This window comes from Phoca vitulina, unplaced genomic scaffold (genome assembly GCF_004348235.1).
Source record: "Phoca vitulina isolate PV1807 unplaced genomic scaffold, GSC_HSeal_1.0 scaffold5, whole genome shotgun sequence".
Lineage (NCBI taxonomy): Eukaryota > Metazoa > Chordata > Mammalia > Carnivora > Phocidae > Phoca > Phoca vitulina.
In genome coordinates this window covers 29,606,627-29,632,394 of record NW_022589708.1, presented here as the reverse complement: position 1 = coordinate 29,632,394, position 25,768 = coordinate 29,606,627, and the positions used below count along the sequence as shown (strand labels likewise).

General features: G+C 40.9%; 1 protein-coding gene across 2 annotated transcripts in view; it reads left to right on the top strand.

Moving 5' to 3' along the window:
- Positions 1-6,793: 6,793 nt before the first annotated feature.
- SLAIN1 (SLAIN motif family member 1) overlaps positions 6,794-25,768 on the top strand; it is a 59,084-nt gene continuing 40,109 nt past the window's right edge. The window contains exons 1-2 of one of the 2 annotated variants that reach the window (XM_032402805.1): positions 6,794-7,649; positions 21,078-21,217. In XM_032402805.1, the coding sequence (XP_032258696.1) occupies positions 7,048-7,649; positions 21,078-21,217 (742 nt within the window). In that variant the 5' untranslated portion in view covers positions 6,794-7,047. Of the gene's footprint in view, positions 7,650-16,497; positions 21,218-25,768 lie in introns of those variants that run through there. The other variant, XM_032402806.1, reaches the window with a different exon arrangement.

Sequence of the window (25,768 nt, the reverse complement as noted above, 5' to 3'; positions counted from 1 at the left end):
TTGTAAAAGATGGTAAAAAAGCATATATATACAAACAAAAATTGTCTCTAAAATTACAAATAAACCTAAGACACAATCGCAATGAATTTATAGCCAAACAACCACAAAAACAGGAGATTCCAGAATTTATGGGAATCTGCCAAAATATTTTAGGTAAACCTTAGCCTTAAGTTTTTTTAGTAGCAGGAAACATTTACGTAAGAGTGTATTATAGTTCAATGCAGTACACTAAGTATTTCCAGTTCTTCTAGTCATATGGTATGATTGCATACCCGTGGTGCTTTGAAGTTACATGTAGCCATATGACTTGCTTAGGTCAATGAAATGTAAGTAGGAAGCGTTTTTGCCACGTGTTTGAACTTGTGTGCAGTTGGCCGGATCCTTTGTTCTTACCTTGGTGGTTAGGAAGCGTGGAGATGGAGCCTCCCTTAGCCAGGTACCTGAGTGAGGATGACACTCTTCTGAGTCCTCCTCTGACTCTCTTCCTGTCTGTCCACATGTGAAAAGCATCAAAGGGACAGACTGCCACCATCACATTTCCAAGTTAGATTTCCAGTTACTCTCCAGATTTCCGTCTTCTATAAGCTGAATTATTTTAGATTTTCTTCTTTGGAGCTGCATCTGCAATCTTTTGGCCTAATCACATAATCAGCCTGACCTTTTAAAATTATCTTTCATTATTTCTTGTTTTGTCTGTCTCCAATTTTTTAGTAGCATCTGGGAGCTTTCAGATACTTTCCACAGACTAACAAAAAGTGGTGGGGCGCCTGGATGGCTCAGTCAGTTAAACTTCGGACTCCTGATTTCGGCTCAGGTCATGATCTCAGGGTCTTGATCTCAGGGTCATGAGATCGAGCCTTGTGTTGGGCTCCATGCTGGACACCGAGCATGGAGCCTGCTTAAGATTTTCCCACTCCCTCTGCCCCCATCACTTCCCCCTTCTCTAAAAAAAAAAAAAAAAAAAAAAGCAAGCTTAAAATATCACCAAATAAAGCCCAGAGTCTGAAAACAAAGGCTTTAAGCTGGTTATAAATCCACAAAACTGCTCTATAGTTAATTCCTCCCTGTCCTACCCATTCAACTATTCTTTAGTTGCCAGAGAGCATTCATCTTTGAGCTTTTTTGCATTCTGTTTTGGTGAAGGCAATCATACCTTTAATAAAGTATTTTCTGCTAATTGACGTATCTTCCTTTCTGAAAACAAACAAACAATATCCCTAGAGATGAGAAATAAGAACATACCTATTCATAATGGCACAATCCTCCAGTGACATGATTATAACCATAGTCTCCGTGAAGCATGTAGGATGAGATTTTATAGTTGAAACACAGATCACCCTTTTCTGGTATAATTATTATTCTTTTCTGAAAATTAATTGTGCACAGACCATGATTAGACACTCACTGATTATTTATTTTGAATAAACTTGCAGCAACTTTTTTGAGACTGGCTTCTGACCTCTCGAATGTGATGATCCGCCCAAGAGAATGCTGCACTATTTTCTGTATGCTGCCTTCTACCACCATTTACTTAGATTCGGAGAGTCATGTCCTTGAAGCTGTGCTAGTCCCTTGAAGGAGGCCTAAAAAATCCACTATCATAGGAGGGCTTGTTGCCCTGCCGTGTCACACAGACTTTTAAATAATTTCTGACTTTGGTTTCTAACACTCCAGAGTGCAATTTTTTTGCAAGGGAGTTTTTGCAAACGCTCTGGAAATTATCGAAGAAAAATAACTCTTTTGAATTAAAGAAAGAAAAAACTCTCTACCATATTGACTCTTTTGATGACAGAAACATTTGAGGAAAACAGGAGAATAGATTGTTCCACATCGAAATCCTTGCAGAAGCTCTAGGGTAGATCCCAGCGCGATGGTAGTATACGTCCCGATTTTTGCCGGCGAGACTCAAGCCTATGAGATTCATTTTTCTCTTGTAAAGTTAACACATTTTGAAAAAAAAAATTAAAGATGCTTTTCAGTCTGATGTTATCCTTCAAGGTTTAAGTTATCTTACACACTAATTTTCAAGAAGAGCAAAACTTCTGGTGGGTAAAAAAAGTCTCAAATTTTGAAAAAAGTTTCTGAACTTTTTTTTGTTTTCCTTTTTGAACTTTAAAATCATGATGGGATCTGCTCCGATCCAACATAGGCTGTGACATTGTTTCTTTTGAGTATTCTTAACGGGGGTATTGACATATGAAGAAGCTAAAAGGCTAGAAACAGCAAGAAGCAGCAGGGACAATGAATGCTGTTTTGTCATCTGTGCAGAAATAAGCATTGAATGAATAGCCATTGTACTGTTGGAAATGTTGTACCAGCCCTGGCAACTTTGTTGATCTTGGAAACCTACTGTTTTCTAATCTGTGCTGGGTGACAGAACTCAAAAACTGAGTTCCAGTAATATTTGCTTATTAATGAATCAGACTCCGTTCAAGACATTCCTTGCTATTGATTTTTGCATTAGTCAATAGTTTTTATTGATAAGCCACTGAGACCAGAGCAGGGAATTCTGGTGGGTGCTGCCTAAGACTGAAAGAGAAATACTACATTTTACAAGCCTGGACTCTGCAGCCAGACTGCCTGGTTCTGCTGCTTACTGGCTGGGTGAGAGTGTTGGACCTCGCTGGGCCTCAGTTTTCTCATTTAGAAAACAGGAATCATAACAGGAACTACGTCAAAGGGCTGTTCCGTGATTAAATGAGCCAATGCCAGGAAAGGGTTTAGAAGAGCTACTGGCAGTTAGTAAGCACCAATTGCTACTATTAAGGTAAATTGTAAAAAGTTTCGTTTTAATGGGAGTGGTAGTTATGTGAGCTATTTACAAAAACAAAACAAAGTGACCACAAAGGAAACAATATTGACCAGAAATTAGAGATGGGCGCTGAACCCTAGTTCCACTATGGCTCCGATACATGCTATATCCTGTGTGATAAATGAAGGTCACAATAGTTGCCCCAATGCCCCGCAGCTTGATAAAGAGAACAAAATGAAATAATGTTCACTTTCCACATAACCTCTTCCTAAAGTTTTTAGCCAAAATTAATTGCCCCTTCTTGGGCACTCCCTATGCTGTTGACTTGTATTTTTGTCATGACCCTTAACACACTAAGTCTTGTACTATAGTTAATTATTGATGTGCTTCTTTCTCCAATCAGATAAGGGTCTTGGTGGTGGAGACACTGTCTTACTCACATCTAAAAATCATCTAGCATTATGACTTGAACATAATAGACATGTAATAAGTGTTTATTAAAGAGGGCTCTGACAAATATAGCTTGACATATAACCAGAATTATTATCATTATTACTATTATAACTACTACTATATGTAACTTTACAGGGTATAATTACATGGGTTATTGGCCTGAATTCGAGTGGTAGAGTTGGGTGGGGTTTGAATGGAGCAACCCACACAGGGATTATTTATATGAATTGTGGCTTCGTGTATTTTTGTTTTCTCTCTGCATTATCCCCGTACATTAAAATGCACACATTAGATGCAGCAAGTATGTTGCTAGCTTTTAATTGGGTCAGATGTGAAATAATCAATTATTACAGGGTTGCAAAAAGCCTTCTAATCCTTCCATGTTGTTACCACATGATAAATGAGGCTTATGGAAATAACTACTTAGGTTTTTGTCTAGATTCCAGCTAAAACTTGGGGATTTGTTTATTCATTTATTCTTAAAAAAAATTTCAATGTGTCTTTGCTACATGCTAGACAGTGTGCGAGGTGCTGCATCAGAGCAGTGGGGACCCACAGTGTTCAAGTCTATTCTGTATGGACAAACAGGAATCTTCATTAAGAGGCAAACAAAATCAAACACTATACTCTGAAACGACTTGAAAACACAGTTGGGGATCTTCGATCTTAGTTGAGCACATTAGATGATTTCCTCTTCTTCCTGTAATTGGATCTATCAACATGATAAATGTAGAGCTCATATTAGGGTATGTCCATTGCACTGATGGAAAAATCTACATTTAAAATGTATGGGGCTTACTCTTAGAGGACTTTTACCCTGAGACAAGGGTATAAGGAGAAGAGTGGCTGGGCCACTAGAAACCGTGCTGAGAACGGTCATCGTTTTCATGCCTGAATTTGGGCGAGTTGCCTAACCTTGTTAGGTCATCTATAAGACTAGGATAATAACCAGCTGTTCCTAGATTTCCTCAGAGAATTAGGTTTACAAACTCAAGAAGAAACTGCTGCCTTTTCAATTCTGTGGCGAGGTCGTCAATTTGATGTCCATAGACACTTATTAGAGGTATATGTGGACATACAGATCAAATTATTTTCTCTCTTAAAGTTCACTAGAGTGACCTAGTGACCATAGTTCTGAAGTGTAAGGAATGCAAAGCAATGGAGAAATATGCATTTATTCATTTGGTTTGAATGTGTGATGTATGGATGTTTTTCATCACTTTATGCTATTTTAAATGCATTGTTAAAGCAAAGTTCTTAATGAGACATGTGCTTTCATATTTCATAAACCTCTGAAATCATATATTTCATTTAAAATAAAAATAATTTAAAATGGAGTAACTATGCATGCAATTTCTTTCAAAGCACAAAGCTTTGCAAATTTGCATCAAAATAAAAAATCAAGACTGCTTAATTAAAACCTTGACACCATCAACCTCTTTAATTACGTGTTAAAGAGACAGGCATCCTGGGGATACCAAGTTAAAATCTGTGTACATTCTGATCATCTCTGGTGTGTGTACATGAGTAGTTCACAGAAGGGGAGAAAAAAGAGGTGCTTTAATAGAAAGGAAAAGAAATTATTTAAAATTTCTCTGGACATGAGTCATTTCATACTTTTTAAAACAGTTATGAAGAGGGCAAATTTGTCTTTTCAAAAGAAGAATGAAGAATAGAAATTTAGGGCAGAATGTGTCATCTCTATTCTATGTCTAAATTTCAATGAATGCTTTTTAAACACTAAATTTTTTATTTAATAATTGTGACTTAGAAGACACAGTTCTAAGACTTAACTACTGGTTGCTTGGATGTATTCTATAGACCGTATTGAGTAAATGGGGGAGGAGCGAGCTGTTTATTTCACTGCTTCTCCAGAGTATATAAATTTTGTAGTAAAATGACTGCTTTTCTTTACATCTGAATTCTTGCTGTCTTCACTATTATGTGTCTCTTCCCAATTTCTTTTGCTAATGGGGAAGCCAGCAGCTCTTTGTTCTCATTGTGTCTGTTGTCTCCCTTTCTTTGTGTTGCAGGGATCCTGCTATCCGCATCTGCCACTGAGCATGCGGAAAAATCCTCAATAGATTCTTTACTTAGGACTTTCAGGAGTATTACTCCACTTCTCCAGGTTTTAGTAGTCACCAGAATATCCTGAAGATAGACCGAAACTTGGAAAGGTGATACAGGTGGTTAAGTGGTGGTCTAGCAAGGGGGAACTCCAGATAGGAAGGGTCCGGGTAATTGTCACACATACTTCTCTAATTTATGGAAGCTCTCACCATGCAAGTTAAATGCACATCACCCAACCTACAGGCAGAAACACAGATATTGATTGATAACTGAGAAGACACAAGTGTTTCAGAGCAGGAGGGCACAGAGCTATATCTAAAACCAATGATACAATGTGCTAGCAGTTCCAGAGGGCTGTGGAACATTGTCACAAGGATGGGTATGTAAAGTCCCTGAGGAGGAACTCTCACCAGATAGTCTTATCATCTGAGGATGAGAACCGGTTGTGTGGACTTTTCTCATAATAAAATCTTAGACTTTTCTCTGATTGTGTTAAACACTTGCAATGCTAAGTTAATATTCATTGAATGAAACCGGATTCAATTCTTCTGCCTAAAAGCCTCCCCCACTCCCCCCAAGGCAGATTGGCCAATGGTTTCCAAAAGATTTAAGAAGAACAGGCTTGCAGGTGAGTTCAGGGACATTGGGATAGAGTTCTAAGGTTTTGTTTTTCTCTGGCCCCTTCCACCCCGTAAGTCTGACCTAATAGCTTGTAAATTATTAAAGAGATGGAGCACTATACAATTTTACTCATGTTTCGCCTATAATGATTTTTGCTTGTTTTGTTCACTGCTTGATGGCCAACTCTTAGAAACGTATCCAGAACAGTTAAGTGCTCAAAGATCTTTTGTCTGATAAATGTAATAATATGCATAGTATGGAAAATGCTCTCGCTTTATTATCACAAACATTGGTGGTAACAGAATAATTTGAATTCGACTATTTTAGAATAAACTAAACACTTGGCTCTTTGGTAGCTGGCCACTCTCAGGATTTCTTCTTTCTCCTCGGCCTCCTCTCTCCCACCATTTTGTTTCTGTATTACCAATTAGTGGATTAATAGTATTGTCTCAAAGTCTTTCTGTTCCACGTTTTCACTTTTCAGCCCTTAGGACAACGTCCCCTGGCCCTCAGGTTCTTTATAGGTTTCATTTGCCAGTGCTTAGTGGCTAAGGTCATTGAGCACAAGTGCTCTCGGACCGTAGCAAACCAGCGGGCGCCGGGTGCACTCCTCTAGGGCAGACACCTGCGGCGGCTTTTGGGGAACCCCGGCTCAGAGATCCGCGCAGTTGGCTCTCCCCACAGCTGCGGAAGGGCCTATGGCGGGAAAGCTCAGGCCAGGTCCAATCAGGCACCTAGGGCTAGGTGGCGGGGGCGGGGGGGCCCCCGCTGCCTGCCCCGCCCTCGCGAGCCCCTCTTTCCCCACCCCGCAGGTCCTCCACCGGCCCCGCCCACCCGGCGTTCGCGCCCCGCCCCGCCCCGGGGCCGCGGCTAAAACCCGGAGCCGCCGCGGCGCCCAGGGGACTGGAGGGACGCTCTGAGCATGTGCAGAGCTGTTTGGCGGCGGCTGCCTCGGCCGGAGGCTGGGGCCCGGTGCTGATGCGAACAGCCGGCTCGGCCTCTGCCCCAGCGTGGTCGGCGCCCCGGGCCCGGGCGGCAGGGAAGGAGCCGTAGCCTCCCCGCGGCCCGAGGAGCAGGCGCGGCGGCGCGCACCCTCTGCCCCCCCTCCCCCGCTCCCGCCCCCGGCGGCCGCGGCGCCTTCGGGGCCCACGATGATGGCGGAGCAGGTGAAATGCGCCTCGGCAGGGGGCGGCTCCGGAGCGGGCTCCGGGCCGGTGGTGAACGCGGAGCTGGAGGTGAAGAAGCTGCAGGAGCTAGTGCGCAAGCTGGAGAAGCAGAACGAGCAGCTGCGTAGCCGGGCGGCTAGCGCGGCCGCCGCCCCGCACCTGCTGCTGCTGCCGCCGCCGCCGCCCGCCGCGCCGCCCCCCGCCGGGGCCTGCAGCCCGTTGGGTCCGCGGAGCCCCCCGGCCGCTGCCGCCGCCTCGGGGGGCCTGGGGCTCGGGCTGGCGTTGGGCGCCGGGGGCGGCGGCAGCGGCGGCTCCAGCCCCGCGTTCTCGGGGACCTACTGCCTGCCCAGCCCGGCGCCCTCCCTGCTCTGCAGCCTGGCGCAGCCCCCCGAGGCGCCCTTCGTTTACTTCAAGCCGGCGGCGGGCTTCTTCGGCGCGGGCGGCGGCGGGCCGGAGCCGGGGGGCGCGGGGACGCCGCCGGGGGGAGCCGCCGCGCCGCCCTCGCCGCCCCCCACGCTGCTGGACGAGGTGGAGCCGCTGGACCTGGAGAGCGTAGCCGCCTGGCGGGACGAGGACGACTACACCTGGTATTGCCGCCGCTCCCTCCCCCGGGACCCCGGCCTCGGAGGCCCGGGGAGGGCGTGGGCAGGGAGGGAGAGGGGGACCTCGCCATTGCCCCCGGACGTGGTGGCCTGGCAGGTGCCCAACTCGGCGAGGAGCGGAGGCTTTTCGCGAGGGCGGAAACCTGTTTCTCATAGCTCAGGCTGACCCAGCTGGGGATGAATTGGTCCCCTCCATCTCCCCATCTTCTGCTCTCGGCTGATGATTCGGTCCCAGGCTCCCTGTTAGCATTAACTGAAAAATCCGTGCCGTCTTTTTGTTACTCAGCCCTGCTTTTCCCCCCGTCATTCTTGGGAGTAGCGGGGGTTGGGTAGGGGTTGGCCTCAGTCTGTGACTGTTCCTGGTCTTTCCTCCCAAACGAACGCTGGACAGGATTTGCGTGTTGTCTCCTCCCGTGGCATCCCAAGCCTCCTAGTGATGGATCTCTCCTCAGAGATTCGTGCTTGCAGTTTGAGTTGTGTAGTCGCATGTCCTCATTTTCGTTGATAGCTTCTCATTTCAAAGACAGACTTGCTTTTTGAAATCTGCTGCCCTCACTGGCTTTACTTGTCAGTAATGGTGTCAAAAAGGAGGGCTTTTGCAGGGAATGGAGTGGGCAACTTGAAAGCACTCTGTTACTTAGAAACCAAGGATCTTTAATTTTTAAAATCGAACCGTTGATTGAAGAAAAGTGAGATTCAAGAAGCTTTATTATTATTATTATTATAGAAACCTAAGTTGGTTATCAGAAAACTTGTAGCTGGAGGCATCTTTTCCTTTGAAATCTGGTTAGCTCTTTCTACTTTCCATCAATGAGCAACTTTGGTGGGGGGTGTCTAATTCCCTTATTTTTCATGCTGTTTTCTCATGGAGTAAGTCCTTTCATAACTGACTTCTTTTGGTTGGTTCGTTTGCTTTCCTCCATCAGGAGAGGTAGTGGGATATGGTAAGATGAGTAGAAGCCTCAGAGAAGGTCAGACTTAAATTCCTGCAGGGAAAATGAACAGCATTCACCTTTCCATACCGGCGGCCCCGTGAAGAACAGTTGTCCTTTTATCTTGGGTCCTTCTACTTAGGGCCCTTCCTGTTTTTGCAAGCTGGGTTTTCCTCACTTTCTCTGTGGTCCTGTTGCATGATCGCACAGGGGGAATGGGAGACGGAGAACCTTACTGGTTTTCTGTTGAGACTTGTGGTGTTCCCTTATACTCTTAGTGAGAACTCCGACTGTAAGGTGCATTAACTAATTGGGTTGATTCAGAGCATCAAAATGTATGGAGCTACAATAAAGCCTCCTCCTCCTCCTCCTCAGTACTCTACCTGTGGGCAGCTGTGCTGGTAGCTCAGGTTGTAAAGATCAAAACAACTCACCACTTTGGGGAGCTTTAAGCCTTTCTTCAGAAATGACACCTTTGTTTTTGTGAAGCCCAGGCTATGTTATAAACTGAGTTTCAACCTGAACATGGTACTAGAAAATGCTCTCATGGTGGTCATTCTTAGGTTATAAAGACTATAAGCCCTTATGCTACTTTCAAATTACCTTACCTTGATTTAGTGCCCACTTGGCCTTTTCTGGAGATATGTACTTAAATGGTAACGTTTGTATTTTTGATGGGTATCAATCCTGTGCATTAAAAATGTTAGCATTTTTAAAAATTTTATATACTTACTATTTTGTAAGTGTATTCAATTGGGGTAGTATATACATAGTTAATATAATTGTAATATTTTCTTCTATTGAATGGACTTCTACCTACTTAGTTATCATCCAGCTACTGCTAGAATTTTGATATGTAGGCTTTTTGTAGTTTATTTTTTGTCAAAATAGTATTGGAATAACTTTGGGAAAAAATGACCTGCTTAGTGGGATTACTCTTAGCACTTCAGATGGTTTGAAGTGAACGTGAAGTATAGCAGGTTCTATTAATTTCGCTCATCACGTATTTCGGGGAGTACATAAATCAGTGCCTTGACACACTGCAGATGTTCCCACAGACAAGGGGCACACTGTTTTGTGGCCTGTCTTTCTCAAAACAAATTTAGGATTAGAATCCCATGTGGAAAAATGGAGGGATCATTACTCTTAGGTGGGATGTAATTAAAAAAAATTTTAAGGTCATCTGATTTACAGAGAACTTCCTGTCCTGGCATCTTACACATTAAAATATTTCTGTATTGCAATATTTTGGCTTATTGATGAACAAATAACAGGTCTAATTCTCAAAGTTTAACCCACTTGTTAATGCTTGCAAAGCTCTCTGATGTTCCTTCATCGCTGCAGACTATGTCCCTGTCCTGTAGTCTCACAAATAGGGTGTTTTTCATTTGGATTGCCTAGTACGTTTGCAGGGAGGCAACTTATTTTAATTTCCCCTGTTAAGAAACAACTGTAGTGTTGTACCTGATTATTTTAAAAATACTTAAAAATAGTTTTACATTTTCACTGTGGAAGAAAAAAACCCCCACAGATGTGAGTATGAAGTCACAGGAGTCTTCCCTCTTGTCCTCAGTCCACTACCATGATTCAGAGTTTAACCGTTAACATTCTGTAGATCCTCCAAGATAAAAACATAATTATTCAAATCACTATGCAAATATATACACATCAGTTTTTTTACTTACCTTTCACTGAACATATCTTGGACGTCTTTGTCTCCCTGTAAAGTTGCATTGTTGTTAAAGTAACCGTGTTTGTTAAGGACTAGCTTACTGTCAGCTGTCTCCCCTATAATTTTTCATGCATTTTAATCATGATTTCATCCTAATGGGTTAAACAAAATTGATATTATTTAGAATAGTACTTCCCGCTAAGATGTCTTGTCTTCAGGAAAGAAAGTTCACAAACGTAGATTAATCTTTGAACATTTTAGAAGTTCTTTCATGTAAGTCCCATTTTTTTCCTAATAAAACCTTGGACTGTAAGTCTTCACCTTTTATTAACAACCTGGCAACCCTTGGCTCAAGAATTATGTGTAGAAGGAAAACAGTGAATTGTAGAATCAATATTTGCTTGATGACGGTTCATTAGTTAATGAACGGTCAATCAGTTCTCTTGGGTCTTTTTTCCAAACAATTATTTAACCTATAAGTATCTTCTGTTTACAAAAAACCAAAACTTTATGAGGATAGTGTGTTCTGCTTTTCATTTTGATGAAAATCTTTGAAACAAAACAGTTGTCTCATTTCTTCAAATATTTCAGTTGAATTTAAGTTATTTGATTTTTCTTTAACCTTAGCACAGGGCTGCTAGAAGTAAATGTCTCAGGAAATTAGATTGTGGTTCTAGGACCTTAATTTTTTTTTAAAGATTTATTTATTTTAAAAAGAGTGAGTGTGCATGAATAGGGAGAGGAGAGGGGCCGAGGGAGAATCTCAAGGAGAGTCCCCACTGAGCATGGAGCCCCATGCAGGGCTTGATCCCACAACCCTGAGGTCATAACCTGAGCCGAAATCATAACCGACTGAGCCACCCAGGCGCCCCCTAGAGCCTTAATTCTTAAGTCCAATTTGTTATAATCCCATAATAAACTTCACATCCTGCCATATGGATTTTTCAGTGACTGCTACTAGTTTGACAGCCTTAGCTCTCCAGAGGACCATAGGCTAGAAAGTAAAGGGGGCAATCTCTGAATATCAGGAGCAAATAAGCTCCAGGGATTGCAATTTTGATGCGTACCTCGGGGCATGTGACTGGATGATTTGCCAGTGTGTATGGAAGGATGTTTTCCAGATCACTGTCCCAGTGTCACTAGGCTGAGAAGCACCATTGATACTTCCCGAAAAGTATCAGGAAAAGAAAGAAGATTGGTGTGAAGTGGCAAGAAGAGCAGGAAGTTGTTAACTACATACTAGACCTTTCCATGACCTGTTTCAGCTCCCCTATTTCATGATTGAGGGACTGAAGCTCTGAGGTGAAATGACTTACAAAAGCTCCTCTAGTTATTTATTGAAAGGTTAAAACCACAGTTCAGATTGTTTATCCAGATTCGGAAGTGTTTACACCACTGATATTTTTCCTGAGCTTGGTTATGACCATTAGTGTGTCATAAAGTCAGTTTAGTGGATTGACCTGCATTTCTTTTTTAAAAAATGAAGAGCAGTAGAATATAAAATCAGAATGCATTATATCTTGCAATACAAATTTGTCTTCATTAAACTTATTTCAGTTTTGCATGTGTGTGCCCTGGGTTAAATAGTAAATGTATTTGTGCATTATGGTCACAGTTAGAAAAACTCCATTTTATACCATTTGGAAGCAAAATGGTCTTGAGGAAAGTAGGTGGAAAAGCCCAGCTCTCTGAAGATAGGGTAGCACTGGGGAAAGTCAGGTCTTGCACACCTCAATCAGGAAGACAAGTCTATATTCAGAAAAAGTCAAGGTAATAATATGCCAGCTAACATAAAATACAGTCCTTTAGGGCCTTTATTTTAGTGGAGTGGCAATTAGAAGAATATTGAAACTTATGTGAAAGGGATGTGGCAGAGATTTTGAACTTGCCCAATGGGAGAAGACAGGAGAAGAGTTCATAATTATATAAGGGGAAAAGGGTGCTATGTACAAATTAAGGAAAATTTAATGAATGAGATATTCATCTTTCAAGTGTAACACCAGGACCCCGGACAGCTGGCTGAAATCCTTGCCAATTCCATCAAAGCTGCTGAACACCTTGTACTGTACATATGGCACAGGTAAATGAGACCACCTGAACTGTTCTTTTTCCATAATTGATTTTCAGTGAAAAGACCAGAGGGTGCTTCACTTTGTGACAGTGCTAATTGAAAACCGCAGTGTTTTCTAGAGGCAAATGGAGTTGAGTGGAGTATGTGCTGAGGTCTTCGAAACCTTGCAGTGAGACACCGAAATAGAATCGAGCCCTGGGCGCCTGGGTGGCTCAGTTGGTTAAGCAACTGCCTTCGGCTCGGGTCATGATCCTGGAGTCCCGGGATCGAGTCCCACATCAGGCTCCCTGCTCAGCAGGGGGTCTGCTTCTCCCTCTGACCCTCCCCCCTCTCATGTGCTCTCTCTCATTCTCTCTCTCTCAAATAAATAAATAAAATCTTAAAAAAAAAAAAAAAAAAAAAAGAATCAAGCCCTAACCCTAACTGTTGCGGGATGGGGAGAGAGTGTGCTGTAGGACCATTCCATAGCTCCAGTCTGCACTTCATGTGTCCTTTTAATAGCTTAGTGGGGGTGGGTTTGCTTTGCATGGCTGACCGGTGTGATCCTAGCGGGTGCTAGTGAATCACACACTTTAGCCCAACTGAAGATTGATTGTGCTCATCAGTGCTGGTGTTTTAGCTTTCCTTAAAGTAGATCTTGTGATGATTGAAGGCTCTTCATTGCCACATATTCCTTCTCAGTGATAGGTATGTAAAACATATATGTATATATTTTGTCGTTATCATTTGTTTTTGTGTTATCAGAAGGATGACTTTAGAACCAAACATTTACTTGAGAATAACGGATTTTTTTTTTTTTCTAGATAGTTGTAATACTTCCTTTGAAGCACTCAGGTTATTATTATTATGGTGGGCTTTGTGTTATTCCTGTCCTCCCAGTGTTAAACACGTGTTTTAAGTGAGGGCATCCAGAATGTGAAATGTATGGAAAAGAAGAGATTCTATGAGAAAGCTAATCGTTTCTAGTCCTGTGCCTTTGGAAGTTCTTGAAGCAAAGTTAAGGAAAATTAGAGTGTGACGTTTTAAAAGATAGCTTTTCTAATATTTGAGGAATTCTCAAGTTTTCGATGAAGGTTTTCCTTCTGTCTTGTCAGATTCTAATATAGTTTCATCGGTGGAACTGTAGAAGTTGAAAGAGCAGTTTGTAAGTCAGTAGGAGGTATGTTGTATTAATGATGGCAAAATAGGATATTGTAATGACAACAAACAAGGTGATTTTTTATGACTTTTTGGAAGATTGGAACCATTTAAGAGGAATCCAAGTTTTACCTTATCTAATTTTGGGGTTATGTCATACTCAAGGAGTTTGTAGCTACATGATTGCCATCTGCCTTTTTCTTTCTTTAGGTCCAGCTCTAGGCCTCCCCATAGAAATAGGAGGCTCAAAGCTATCCTGGGTACGTTCGGAGACTGACTCTGAAAATGATCCCTTGTCTTAATACCATGCTTTGCACAGTGCTTCTGAAGTTTTATCAAAGTGATGTAATAAATAGGATGTAAATAGCAAGGCTTTTTACAGAAAGCAGCAGTCCTCTGTCATTCCTACCTTTGAGTCCTCCACTTAGGCATCATTTGATACTCATATAGTTGTTTCTTTTGCTCTTTATTTCTGAACAGTCTTTTGTACTATATGATCTTAGACATCTGTAGACTTGTTTTGGAAGATGAAGACTAAGCCCTCTTCTCCTCACCCCCAAACCACCATATCTTCTTTCCCTTCTCATAATGGTTTTCATAATTTTTGTGTTAAATCCTATATAATGCCTGTATTATCATTGTAAGAGTTTTAACTGAACCCTGTTAATTGTACGTTACATTTATTGTCCTCTAATCCCTTTATTCCTCCAAGAGTTAGTAATGGCCTCTCTTTTCCCCCTTCAGTTTCTTTAATCCCTATTACTAATTACTTTTCCAAATACTCTGCTGGAGCAATAAATTCCTTGATAAGGTCATACGTATTTGACAGTCTCTTAAATCTGTTTTTAAAAATTTATTTTGTAATGCCATCCCTTCTGGAACTCTTAAGCCCATTGCTCCAGTCTTTACTCTTTGCTTCTTAGGCTGCATGCACAGTGTTGTGTTAATGGGAATTTCTTAGGTTTCTTGCTTATGTGGGACCTCCCATTTCTAAGATTCTTTGTCTTCATATTTCGATTATTCCAGTAAGGTGGGGCACAGCCTCCAATAGTTTTCTGAGAAAGGGTGTATATATGAGAAGTACAGTGTGAAATCCTGCTTATTTAAAAATGTCTGTATTCTATCCTCATGAAAGATTCCTAGTGGGGCTGGGTATAAAAAGCCTAAGTCACTTTCTCTTATGTTTGAAGGCATTGTTCCATTTTGTTCTAATTTTTATTATGTTTTAGGTATTGAAGTGCGCTGTAATTTGGATACCTAATCTTTCTTGACTTCTTTTTTAGCATCCTTTATCCCTAGTTTTCTAAAATGCCATGTTGTACCTTGGTATGGGCCTCTCTGTTTGTTGTACTGGACATTTTTGGGTGTTCTCACTTTAGAACTCAATGGGCTGCCTTCAATTCTCAAAATTTTCTTTTTTTTTTTTTTTTTTAAAGATTTTATTTATTTATTTGAGAGAGAGAGAATGAGAGAGACAGCACATGAGAGGGGGGAGGGTCAGAGGGAGAAGCAGACTCCCCGCCGAGCAGGGAGCCCGATGTGGGACTCGATCCAGGGACTCCAGGATCATGACCTGAGCCGAAGGCAGTCGCTTAACCAACTGAGCCACCCAGGCGCCCCAATTCTCAAAATTTTCTGCTTTTTGTTTAAATAACCTTCTCTCCGTGTGTGTGTGTGTGTGTATACGTGTGTGTTTTAGAACTTGTAATAATCAGATGTAGGCCCAACTGGTGCAATCATTTTAATTTTTTTATTTGTCGTCTTTCATTGTAAATCTGTGTCTTTGTTTTGCATCTGGGAGACTTTTTCAACTTGATCTTTCAAACTCACTTATTGAATTTTTTGTTTCTGCTAAAATAGTTTCATTTTCCAAAAATGAAGAAACTGTTTCTTTTTTAATATCTTTTTTTGTGTGTGTGTGTGTGAATGTAACTTTTTCTCTCAGATGATACCAATTATGGTTGTCTTGGCTTTTTCATCAGTTCTCTGCATTGTTTCCTCAGTTCTTTTTCCCCTCTACTTTTAGTCTCGGCCTTCTATTTAAAATGAATATTCGAAGTATCTGGTGTCATTGATTATCTGTTTATACCCAAAGAGGGAGGTATTGAAGTTGATCTAAAGCTCTGCATGGGTGGAGCTCTTTACCAAGTGATTGGATGGGTAGCCAGTTCAAGTTTCGGTATTTCTAGGTCTTCTCTTGGGTTCATCTGTCTCCACACACAAGCTTCTATACTCCTGGGAGATAAAAGTAATGCAGTCAATTCTAGGAATGTAAAGGGAAAATGGGGCTAGGGTTTTAACCAGCCAACATGTAGATGTTCATTTCATCTCTCTGGTTCAGTAAAGTACTTCATCCCTCCTTCGGCTAAATTTGGTGTGCCTGAAGTCAGCGCCTCTGGGCCAGCCTCTGCTCTTAGGTTGTGATGTTCTCAGTGGTGGGAGTGAGCACTGCTTTTTGAATACGCCACAAGTCTGTGTGGTCAAATGAAAGAACTAAATGACATAGGCCCTAAGGGATAAAGGAAATCTTATAGAGTTCCCCTATAAGCAAAAGCACCCCACAAGAAACTACCAGAAAAAAATCCAACTGGTGGGAGTACCTAATCCTGAGGCAACCTGGTTGGTGGAAGCTAATAGAAGATATGAGCAGTTCTTCTTACGATGCTGGAGGTAGTGAGCAGAACAGTGCTTCACCCAGTAGTTTCAGGAGGCCTTGAGAGGCATTTGAGAACAAGCAGAGACTCAGGCAGTGACATGAATTTGTGTGTGTATCAAACAGTGGGGATAACTTACTAAAGAAGTCTAAAGATAAGTTCCATTCTCTCCCTCTCTAAAAAAAGAAGGTAAGTAAAAAATAAAATAAAAAGGGGCACCTGGGGGCTCAGTCAGTTAAGTAGCCGACTCTTGATTTCGGCTCAGGTCATGATCTCAGGATTGTGAGATCAAGCCCTGTGTTGGGCTCCACACTGGGTGTGGAGCCTGCTTAAGATTCTCTGTCTCTCTCTCTGCCTCTCCCTGCCATCTCTGTCTCTCCCCTCACCTCTAAAACAAATAAAATAAATAAAATAAGTAAATTTCCATGGTTGACTGTTTAGTGGCTCCTTTATGTCAGGGCTGGGGCACCTGCTTGTTTGTTTCACCTGAATCTTCCTGATTCACCTGGAATGACTACTCCAGTCTCAAGGACATTGAAGGACAGAAAACAGTTCCTGTCTCGTTAATTTTTTTTTAAAGCTTTATTGAGGTATAAGTGAAGTATAAGGTGCATGTATTAAAATGTACTATTTGCTAGGTTTTGACATATACACACACCCATAAAACCATCACTAGAGTCGAGAGAGTGAACATATCTTAATGCTCCAAGTTTCTTTGTGGCCCTTTGTATTCCCTCTCTCCTGCTCCTGCCTACTTCCCATCAAGGCATCCAACCACTGGTCTGCTTTCTGTCAGTCTAGATTAGTTTGCATTTTCCTATACTTTCATATCTGCGAAATTATATAGTATGTACCATTTGTCATTTGTTTTTGGTCTGGCTTCTTACAATCAAGATAATTTGAAATTCTGTGTTGTTACATGAATCAATAGTTCATTCCTTTTTATTGTGAGAACTATTAGACTGTATGGATATAACAATGGTTTTTTTATCCATTCGTCTTTTAATGAACATTTGGGCCATTTTCAAGTTTTGGCTATTACAAATTAGCCTTTGTGTGGACGCATGCGTTCATATCTTTTGGATAAATACTTAATGCTGTTGAGAGGCTGGAACAGAGAGTAGGTGTATGTTAACTTCTTAGGAAGCTGCCAAAATCTTTCCCAAAGTGGCTAGGGGGCTGTTTCATGTTTATGCCAGCACCGTATGAGAGTTTCAGTTGCACTCCTCATACTTGCCATGGCCAGTCTTTTTGATTTGAGCCATTCTGATAGGTGTGTAGTCGTACCTCAGAGTGGTTCTACTTTGCATTTCTTCATGACAAATGATGAGCATATTTTCTGTGTGCTATTTGCCATCCATAGATTTTCTTAGGTGAAATGTCTGTTCAAATGTTTTGTCCATTTTTAAAAATTGGGTTGCTTATTACTGAGTTTGCAGAGTTCTTATGTATATTCTACATACAAGTTTTTTTTTAATCAGATATGTGATTTGCAAATATTTTTACCCAATCTGTGGTTTATCATTTATTCTATTAGTGTCTTTCAAGGAGCAAAGTTGTAATTTTAATTTTAGTGAAGTCCAATTGATAAAAATTTTTTTTCTTTTATGGATATTTTTCCATGTAAGAAATTCTAAGAAATAATTGCCAACCCAAGGACACAGGGACTTTGCCTATGGTTTCTTTTAAAAATTTTTATAGTTCCAGGTTTGACATTTTTGTAAATCTGTTTTGAGTTAACTTTGGATGTTGTGTGAAGTATGGCTCAAAATTTATTTTTTGTATATAGATATCCATGTGTTTCAGCATGATTTGCTCAAAAGGCTATCTTTTTTTCATTGAATTGTCTTTATACTTTGTCAAGGGTCAGTTTTCCATGTGTACAGTTCTGGGCCATCTTGTTTCTCCATTGATCTGTCTGTCTTCATGTCCTACTAAACTGTCCTTACCGCTATAGCTTTGTAATGTGTCCCACTCAGTGGTAGCTCTCCAACTTCATTGTTTTTTCAAGGTTGTTTTGACTATTCTAGGAGCTTTGCATTTCCATATGAATTTTAGAATCAGCTTTCACATTTCTTCAAGAAAGACTTGAACTTTCTTATACAAGAAAACTTCAGTTTTGGGATTTTGTTAAATGGGTACATTGAAGGATAATCGACATCTTAACAATATTTAGTCTTCTGATCCGTGAACATGGTCTGTCTTTCCATTTATATCTTTAATTTCCCTCAGAATGTTTTGTAGTTTTTAGCGTATAGGGCTTGCTATCCTTTATCAGATTTATCCTTTATGGTTTTTGTGTAAATGGGAAGTGAAATTTCTAAAATACTGATCGTGGCGCGTATAGAAATGCACGTAACTCTTGTATGTTGATCTGGCATGCTACAGTCTTTTTCCTAAACTCCCTCATTAGTTCAAGTATCTTTTTTGTAGGTTCCTCAGATTTTTTTACATAGATAATCATGTAATCTGTGAATAAACATAGATTGACTATTTACTTCCAGTCTAAATGTTTTTATTTATTGCGTGATTGCACTAGCTAGAACCTCTAGTCCTTGTTTTGTTCCTGATGTTAGGGGAAGCGCGTTCAGTCTTTCACTATTAAGAATGCTGTTTTTGTAGATGCCTTTAATCAGATCAAATGTGTTTCCTTCTTAATTTGCTGAGAGTTTTTATCAGGGATGGATGTCAGATGCTTTGTTGTTGTTGTTGAGATTATCATATGCCTTTTCTGTGGTAAGCTACACTGATTGTTAAGCCAACCTTTCATTCCTGGGATAAACCCTACTTCGTAATGATGAAGTATCCCTTTTATATATGGTTGGACTCAATTTGCTAAAATATCCAGATTTTTGCTTCTGTGTTTATGAGGAATATTGGTCTTCAGTTTTTTTTCTCTGATATTTGGTAGAACTCAGCAGTGAAACCTTCTGGGCCTAGGCTTTTCGTTGTGGGCATTTTACTTTTACATCCTTTTACTTTTCACCTGTGTGGTTATATTTAAAGTGCATATGTTGTAGGCAGCATATACTTAGGTCTTTTGTGACTACTTTAGAAATGAGGAGAAACTTCCTGCTAGTTTTCAGTGGCTAGAACGGTGGCCAGAGCTTGCGCCCGTGCCAGTGATGGGGCGAACAGGGACGCTGGAGTGCCTCAGGGCGGCTTAGCCCAGCGCCCGTCTCCAGGTGAGGGCTCCGGGCAGCGGCGTCAGCATCACCTGGAAACTTGTTACACCTGCACGTTCTTGGACCACATTCCAAACCTTCTGAGTCGGGTAGATTAGACCTGCCTGCAGTCGAGTGTTAGCAATTTGTATTTTAACAAGCCCACTAAGAGATTTCGATGCACCGAAGATTGAGAACAGCTGACTTAGACTAGCCTTTACTTGGGGAAGCGGAGTGAGCTACCCAGCACTGGGCTCTTCAGGGGTCTTCGAGCAAGGGAAGGTGAAAGGATGGATTTACATAGGTAGGTATGAATCTTGTCAGAGTGGACTGAGGCGGGCCCAGGAATAATCCGTATACTCTTGATGAAGGGAGGCCCGTGGTCCACCAAGGGAAGAATGATATATTAGGATTCCTCCTGAATCGATTAAACGACATTTTAGAATCTGCACCTGTAACAGGAGTTAGACTGTGTCTTGGGGGCAAGTTGGCCCTGCTGCATGGTGTGTATGGCTGGTCAGCAAGATTTTTACATTTTTAAATGACTGAAAAAAAAAAAGCCAAAGAATACTAATTCATGACATTGAAAATTATGGGAAATTCAAGTTTCCGTGTCTATAAATAGTTTATAGGAACACAGCCTACTTATTCACATTACATGTCATCTGTGATGCTTTGGGGCTGCCATAGTGGAATTGAGGGGTTGTGACAGAGACTGTGTGTCCCACAAAGCCTAAATATTGACTAGCTGCCCCTTTATAGAAAAAGTTTGCCAACCTCTGATCTGTAAGATGATTTTACTGAAGAGTAGTACCATTCCTCAACCGTCTTGGATAGCTGAGGAATTATCTTGACAGGTGGGGGCTCCTGACTGTAAGGGTATGAGAGTGAATAATGAAGCATGATATTTCAAGAATATGTACTCATTAGAATTATGGTAACTTTGTTTAAAGGAGTGTTACTTTAATGCGATTTGTAATTACAATACAGCTTTGTAAATAAAGTTAATTACTAGAAGCAGGGATTATAATTTTTTCTCTTCCTTTTTTTAGTCAACTGAAAAGATTAACTCTTTTTGTATAACCTTGTGACTGAAAATATTCTGTAGTTTACCTTAGTACCATATATCAGAGAGAAAATCTTTAACTTAAAGTGCCTCATGGTGGTTATTTTGAATTCTACCCATTACTATGTAATAGTATAGATGCTGAAAGCAATTTTTTCCTAAAACCTATCTTTGGAAGCTGTTTGGCTTTTGTGAGAAAGAAGCACATGCCAAGTTTAGTACAGATTTGAGATGGGGGTATCTGATTATTTAAGGGTTGAGAGAATCAATAGCCTTTCACTTACTTATAGACTTGTTTTTTTAAAGCACATAAAATTTGCCTTGTTTGCCGTGTCATGTTTACATACATTAGCCCAGTTACTGTAGCCTTCTGCTGCCAGAGAAGGAGATGAAAGTGTTCCTTTGTACGAACACAAGTGAGGTAGTCAGATCATCACAGTGCCTGTTCAAGGCTGGTTCAATAACAAAAGCCTCCGATCTCTGACTCTGAGACCTAAGTTCTCATAGTTTTGTGAAGTCCTCCTTCCCACCGAGCTACAGAAAGCATCACATTTTATTTGGGGGTATTTGCCTGTTAAAAAATACTTTTGGTATTTGAAGTAATCCAATGTGAGTTTTGTTTTCATAGAAACTGTGAAATACATGTTGTTTTCCCTAGAAGGGAGGTCATCTCTATATACCTATGTAATACCTATAATGTAGATTTCTTTTTTTAAGGTTATACGTTGGCTCTTCAAAGACATTCACATCATCAGAGAAATCCCTGAGCCCTTTGCAGTGGTGTAGACACGTCCTAGATAACCCGACTCCAGAGATGGAAGCAGCAAGGCGTTCCCTGTGCTTTAGACTGGAGCAAGGTAATTTCGAACCTGTACATTTACGTTCTGAAACTCTTGCCACTGTCAGCTCTGTTTTTGTTGCTGGTTTTGGAATTGACACTTAATTGGAAAAGCCTTACCCAAAGGGGCAGCTGTTGCATGCGATTTGCTTCACACTCATTCCCCATCAGGGTTTCTCAAGGTAGAATATAGTTTCATGCTTGTGTTTAGCCACATTTTTAGCTTGTTTCAGTTTGTATTGAAAGGTCGGAATACATATTATTTTTCTGTGTTTTTTTTTTTCTTTCTTTCTGTTTGCAAATATACCAATAAGTAAAATGGTTCAGCCTTAAATTCTCTGGGGACAATAACAGGTGGTGTGGCTGAAATCCAGGATGGAAGACTGGAGTTTTACAGGGACCTGAGTACTGACCTTTTTGAGTTCCATAAATATTTAATTGGTTGTATAACTGGAAGTCCTAACCTTTATAAACTGGGAAATAATCTTCATATTGTATATAACATTAACTTATGGGGCCCAACATAAGTTTAAGGCAAAAAAAAAAAAAAAATTAGGACTGTTGTGGAAGGAAAAACAGCCAAAGGAATTAGCACTCCTTCACTCCTTGCCATTTTGTATTTAATTAAGGCTGTGATCACTTAGGCTTTTGCTCGTCTCTTAACCTCTCGGTATCTTTTTCATTATCTAGGAGCACTGTTTCCATTCCATGGACTACCTGTATCCAAATCACACTTGAGCTTGGAAATGCAGATTCCTGCCTTTTCCAGATTAAATAATCAGAGTCGCTGGGAGTGGGGCTGAGGGTGTCTGCACTCACAGGTTCACCAGTGTGATTGTTACACACAGTGAAGTTTGACATCACTACCTGGGAAGCTCTCCAGGGATAATGATGGGTGTCAAAGTCGGGACATGAAACAGTGTATGATAGGTAACATTTCTTGAGCTCTGGATTCTGTGACTGTCAGTACATTCGGTTCTTGACATCCTCCATTTTATTCAGTCTAACCACACTCCTGTGAGTTAGGTACACACTCACTTTTAAGGAAGAGACAGGTGAAGTTGAGAGAAGGTCAGATGATTATTGGGGCCAGAGCGATTCCCCAGGGGCAGAGCCAGAAGCTGGGTCTCCCTGACCCTAAAGACTGTCCTTCATCAGTGGTCTATGCTGCTTTTTTTGGCATAGTCATAAGTAAATATCAGCAGGAATTTGTTTTAAATATTTGGGAAACGTCAAATTGAAAGGCACAGTTTATTAACATTTTAACTAAAACAAAGTAAGTGATTGAGTAAGAAGTTGAAGGGTAGAGTAGGAACCAAGGGTTAAAACTTGGGGGACAGATGCTTATCTAAGAGAGGAGCCATGTGATCAGACTCCAGCCTTGATTCTGTTCCCATTTACCCGACTGACCCTAAGCAAACCATTAAATCCCTCTGGACTTTTTTAAGGGTTGTGTAGACTGTCTCTAAGGTTCTTTATTCAAACATCTCTTGATTCAAGGACTCTTTCTGTGCACATTTTTTTTTTTTTTTAAAGATTTTATTTATTTGACAGAGACCCAGCGAGAGAGGGAACACAAGCAGGGGGTTGGGAGAGGGAGAAGCAGGCCTCCCGCTGAGCAGGGAGCCCGATGCGGGGTCTGTCCCAGGGCCCTGGGATCATGACCTGAGCTGAAGGTAGACGCTTAACCAGCTGAGACACCCAGGCGCCCCTCTGCACGTTTTTATATATGAATTTGGCTCAGTTTCATTTCAAGTGAAATTCAGAACTAGAATCCTTTAGTTCAGGGGTCAACAATTTTTTTCTGAAAGGGACCTGATAGCAAGGATTTTAGGCTTTGCAGGCCACACATTGTCTACCATCAGTAAAAAGCAGCCGTAGATGCAAACATTAACAAACGAGGCTGTGTTCCAATAAACCTTTATCTGTGGACACTGAGATTTGAATTCTCATGATTTTTTTTTCCATGTGTCACAAAATTATTCTTTTGATTTTTCTGTTTTTTAACCATTAAAAAAAAAAACCCATAAAAACCATTCTTAGCTGGTAGGTATTACAGAGCTGGGGGCAGGTTGGATTGGGGCCTCCCCCGCCTTAGTTTGTAACCCCTGCTTCATTTGAGAACAAGGTAGATTTACATACAAGGCTGATTTTAAAAATAGAGGCTTTATTGAATTTAATGTAATTAATCCTTATTGGTGGCTGCTTTTGAGATTTGAGACTAAGTGCCTGATCATCTAATTTTCCCTTCATTGACAAGGGCTAAAGCAGAATGGTGAGGTCATAAGGACATGCATTGATGTGCTGTAGTTTTGTTCATGATGTAATGGATTTCAATTTCTTGTAAGAGTTTAAGCAGAGAACTAGCTTTTCAAAACCTACCTTAGTGTTTTGCAAAATTTATATCTAAATCTAAATCCTCTCTTGCTGTGAGACTAAATGCTTTTGTTCCAAAGATCTATAATCCCTTCATGAGATAAGAAGTCACTGTCTACAATAGGTTGTTCTTTGGATGAAATTTTTTCTTGAAATTTAACTTCTATTTTATAAGGCAATTTGTCTATAGTTTAGAAAGTATTAATCTTACGGGTATTATAAGGAAAATAGCAGATTCCTACCCCGTCTCTCATGTGCATTTGATTACCCAGATGTGGTTACTTAACAAAAGCTATTTGTTTTGGTATCTCCGCCATGCCGTATTTTATCTTTATGTTTCTTTTTTTCATCCAACCTTTTGTTTTTCCTAGAGTTAATTGTGAAAAGACACTTACTTGCTGTTTTTGGTTTTTGTCATTAATTTACCCCCAAACTCTCCAGATGAACTGACTTCGGTACAGTTAGACATACAAATCCACCAAGAGTTTTATTTTCCTTTGTTTTTTTAACTGTTCCTGCTGGTAGCGCCCTTGGATCCCCTGCTGCCCTCTGACCTGCTTCTCTGCAGACCCGCGCACAGCTGTCGTGGGGGGCCTTCCCTCTGCCCTCATCCTGGGAATTCTCCTGTCCGCTCCTCAGTGTAGCCCTGCCTGTTCCTGGATGCCAAGACTCCCTTTTCCTTATGTTCCCTCTCTGGGTAGAATTCATTCTCCTGTTGCCTTTTCTCAGGAGCAGGAGAGGAAAGAGGATATGGGGGAGGTAAACTTTGAGAACCTCCTGTGTCTGAAAATGTCTTCATTATATCTTCAATCTTGATTGTTCTTTGAGCTAGGTGTAGAATTCTAGGTTGGAAACCATGTCCAACAGAGTATAGAAGACATTATTTCATTATATTTCAGCGTTGGGATTGCTGTGGAAGTCCTGTATCATTCTCATTTCTGATTCCTGTGAGCTTTCTCTAAAATACCTTTTAGATAGAATCAGAATCTTTTCATTCCTAGTCCATGATATTTTCATTTTTTGTGCTGGTGGGCATTTTAACCAGGAAACTTGAGTTCTGCAAAACATCCTGCCTTCTTTCTCTGTAAATCCCTCCTGCTTTCCAGTTTTCTCTATTCTTTCATTCTAGATAGTCCTTTTAGTCAGATGTTGCATCTCCTGGATTGATGTTCAGATTTTTTTTTAAAGATTTTATTTATTTATTTGAGAGACAGAGAGTATGTGTGTGTGTGGGTGTGTGTGTGAGAGAGAGAGAGAGAGAGAGAGAGAGATCACAAGCAGAGGGGAGGGGTAGAGGGAGAAGAAGACTCCCTGCTGAGCAGGGAGCCCAATGTGGCACTTGATCCCAGGACCCTGGGATCATGACCTGAGCCGAAGGCAGACACTTAATCGACTGAGCCACCCAGGTGCCCATGATGTTCAGATTTTTATATTCTGTCATGTTTTCTATCCATGATATTGATGGTCTCTTTTCTTGGAGATTGTAAAAATTCCTCTCTGAAACTCCTCTGCTGCATGTCTATTGAGTACACTCTGTGTGCTAGGCACCTTGTAGGGGATGGGGACACAGCAGTGACCAAACAGATGGCAAGTCCGTGCCGTCACTGAGTCTACCTTCTTGTACACAGACCCTCACTTAATCCTCCTGTGTTTGTAAGGTACCCGTATTTGTGCAAGGTATCTTAAATCCAGTGGCTTTTAATTTTGGTTTATTTAAGCAATAGAATAAAGCGGGAAAGGAGCAGCTGCCTGGGGAGGGGAGGGATTTGAGGGTCTCAGTATTTTCCTAAACAGTCGTTCTGTTTTTGCTTCACTGTAAAGCTCCCTGCCCTCAGTGGTAGGCTGCACATCCAATTCCAGAACATTCCAGGTTCTTGTTGGTTTGTCCCCCACTGTGGGTCCTTGGCGCAGAGAATGTCAAAACCCAAGTCTGTTACCTAATGTTTATCCATTTTACATTTCTAAATGAAGTGACCTCCTCGGACTGATAGTGACTCCTTCCTGTTCCGTCTTCCTTGCAGGTTTAGAAGACTGAGTTTTGCTGTCATTCTTGTGTGTTTTTTTACATTTAATTTAATTTTATTTTATTTATTTTTTTTTTCCAGTAATAGCTAACATTTATTGAGCAGAAATATTTGACAACAAACATTCTAAATGCTTTTTTATGCATTATCTTACTTTATTCTTTTTTTTT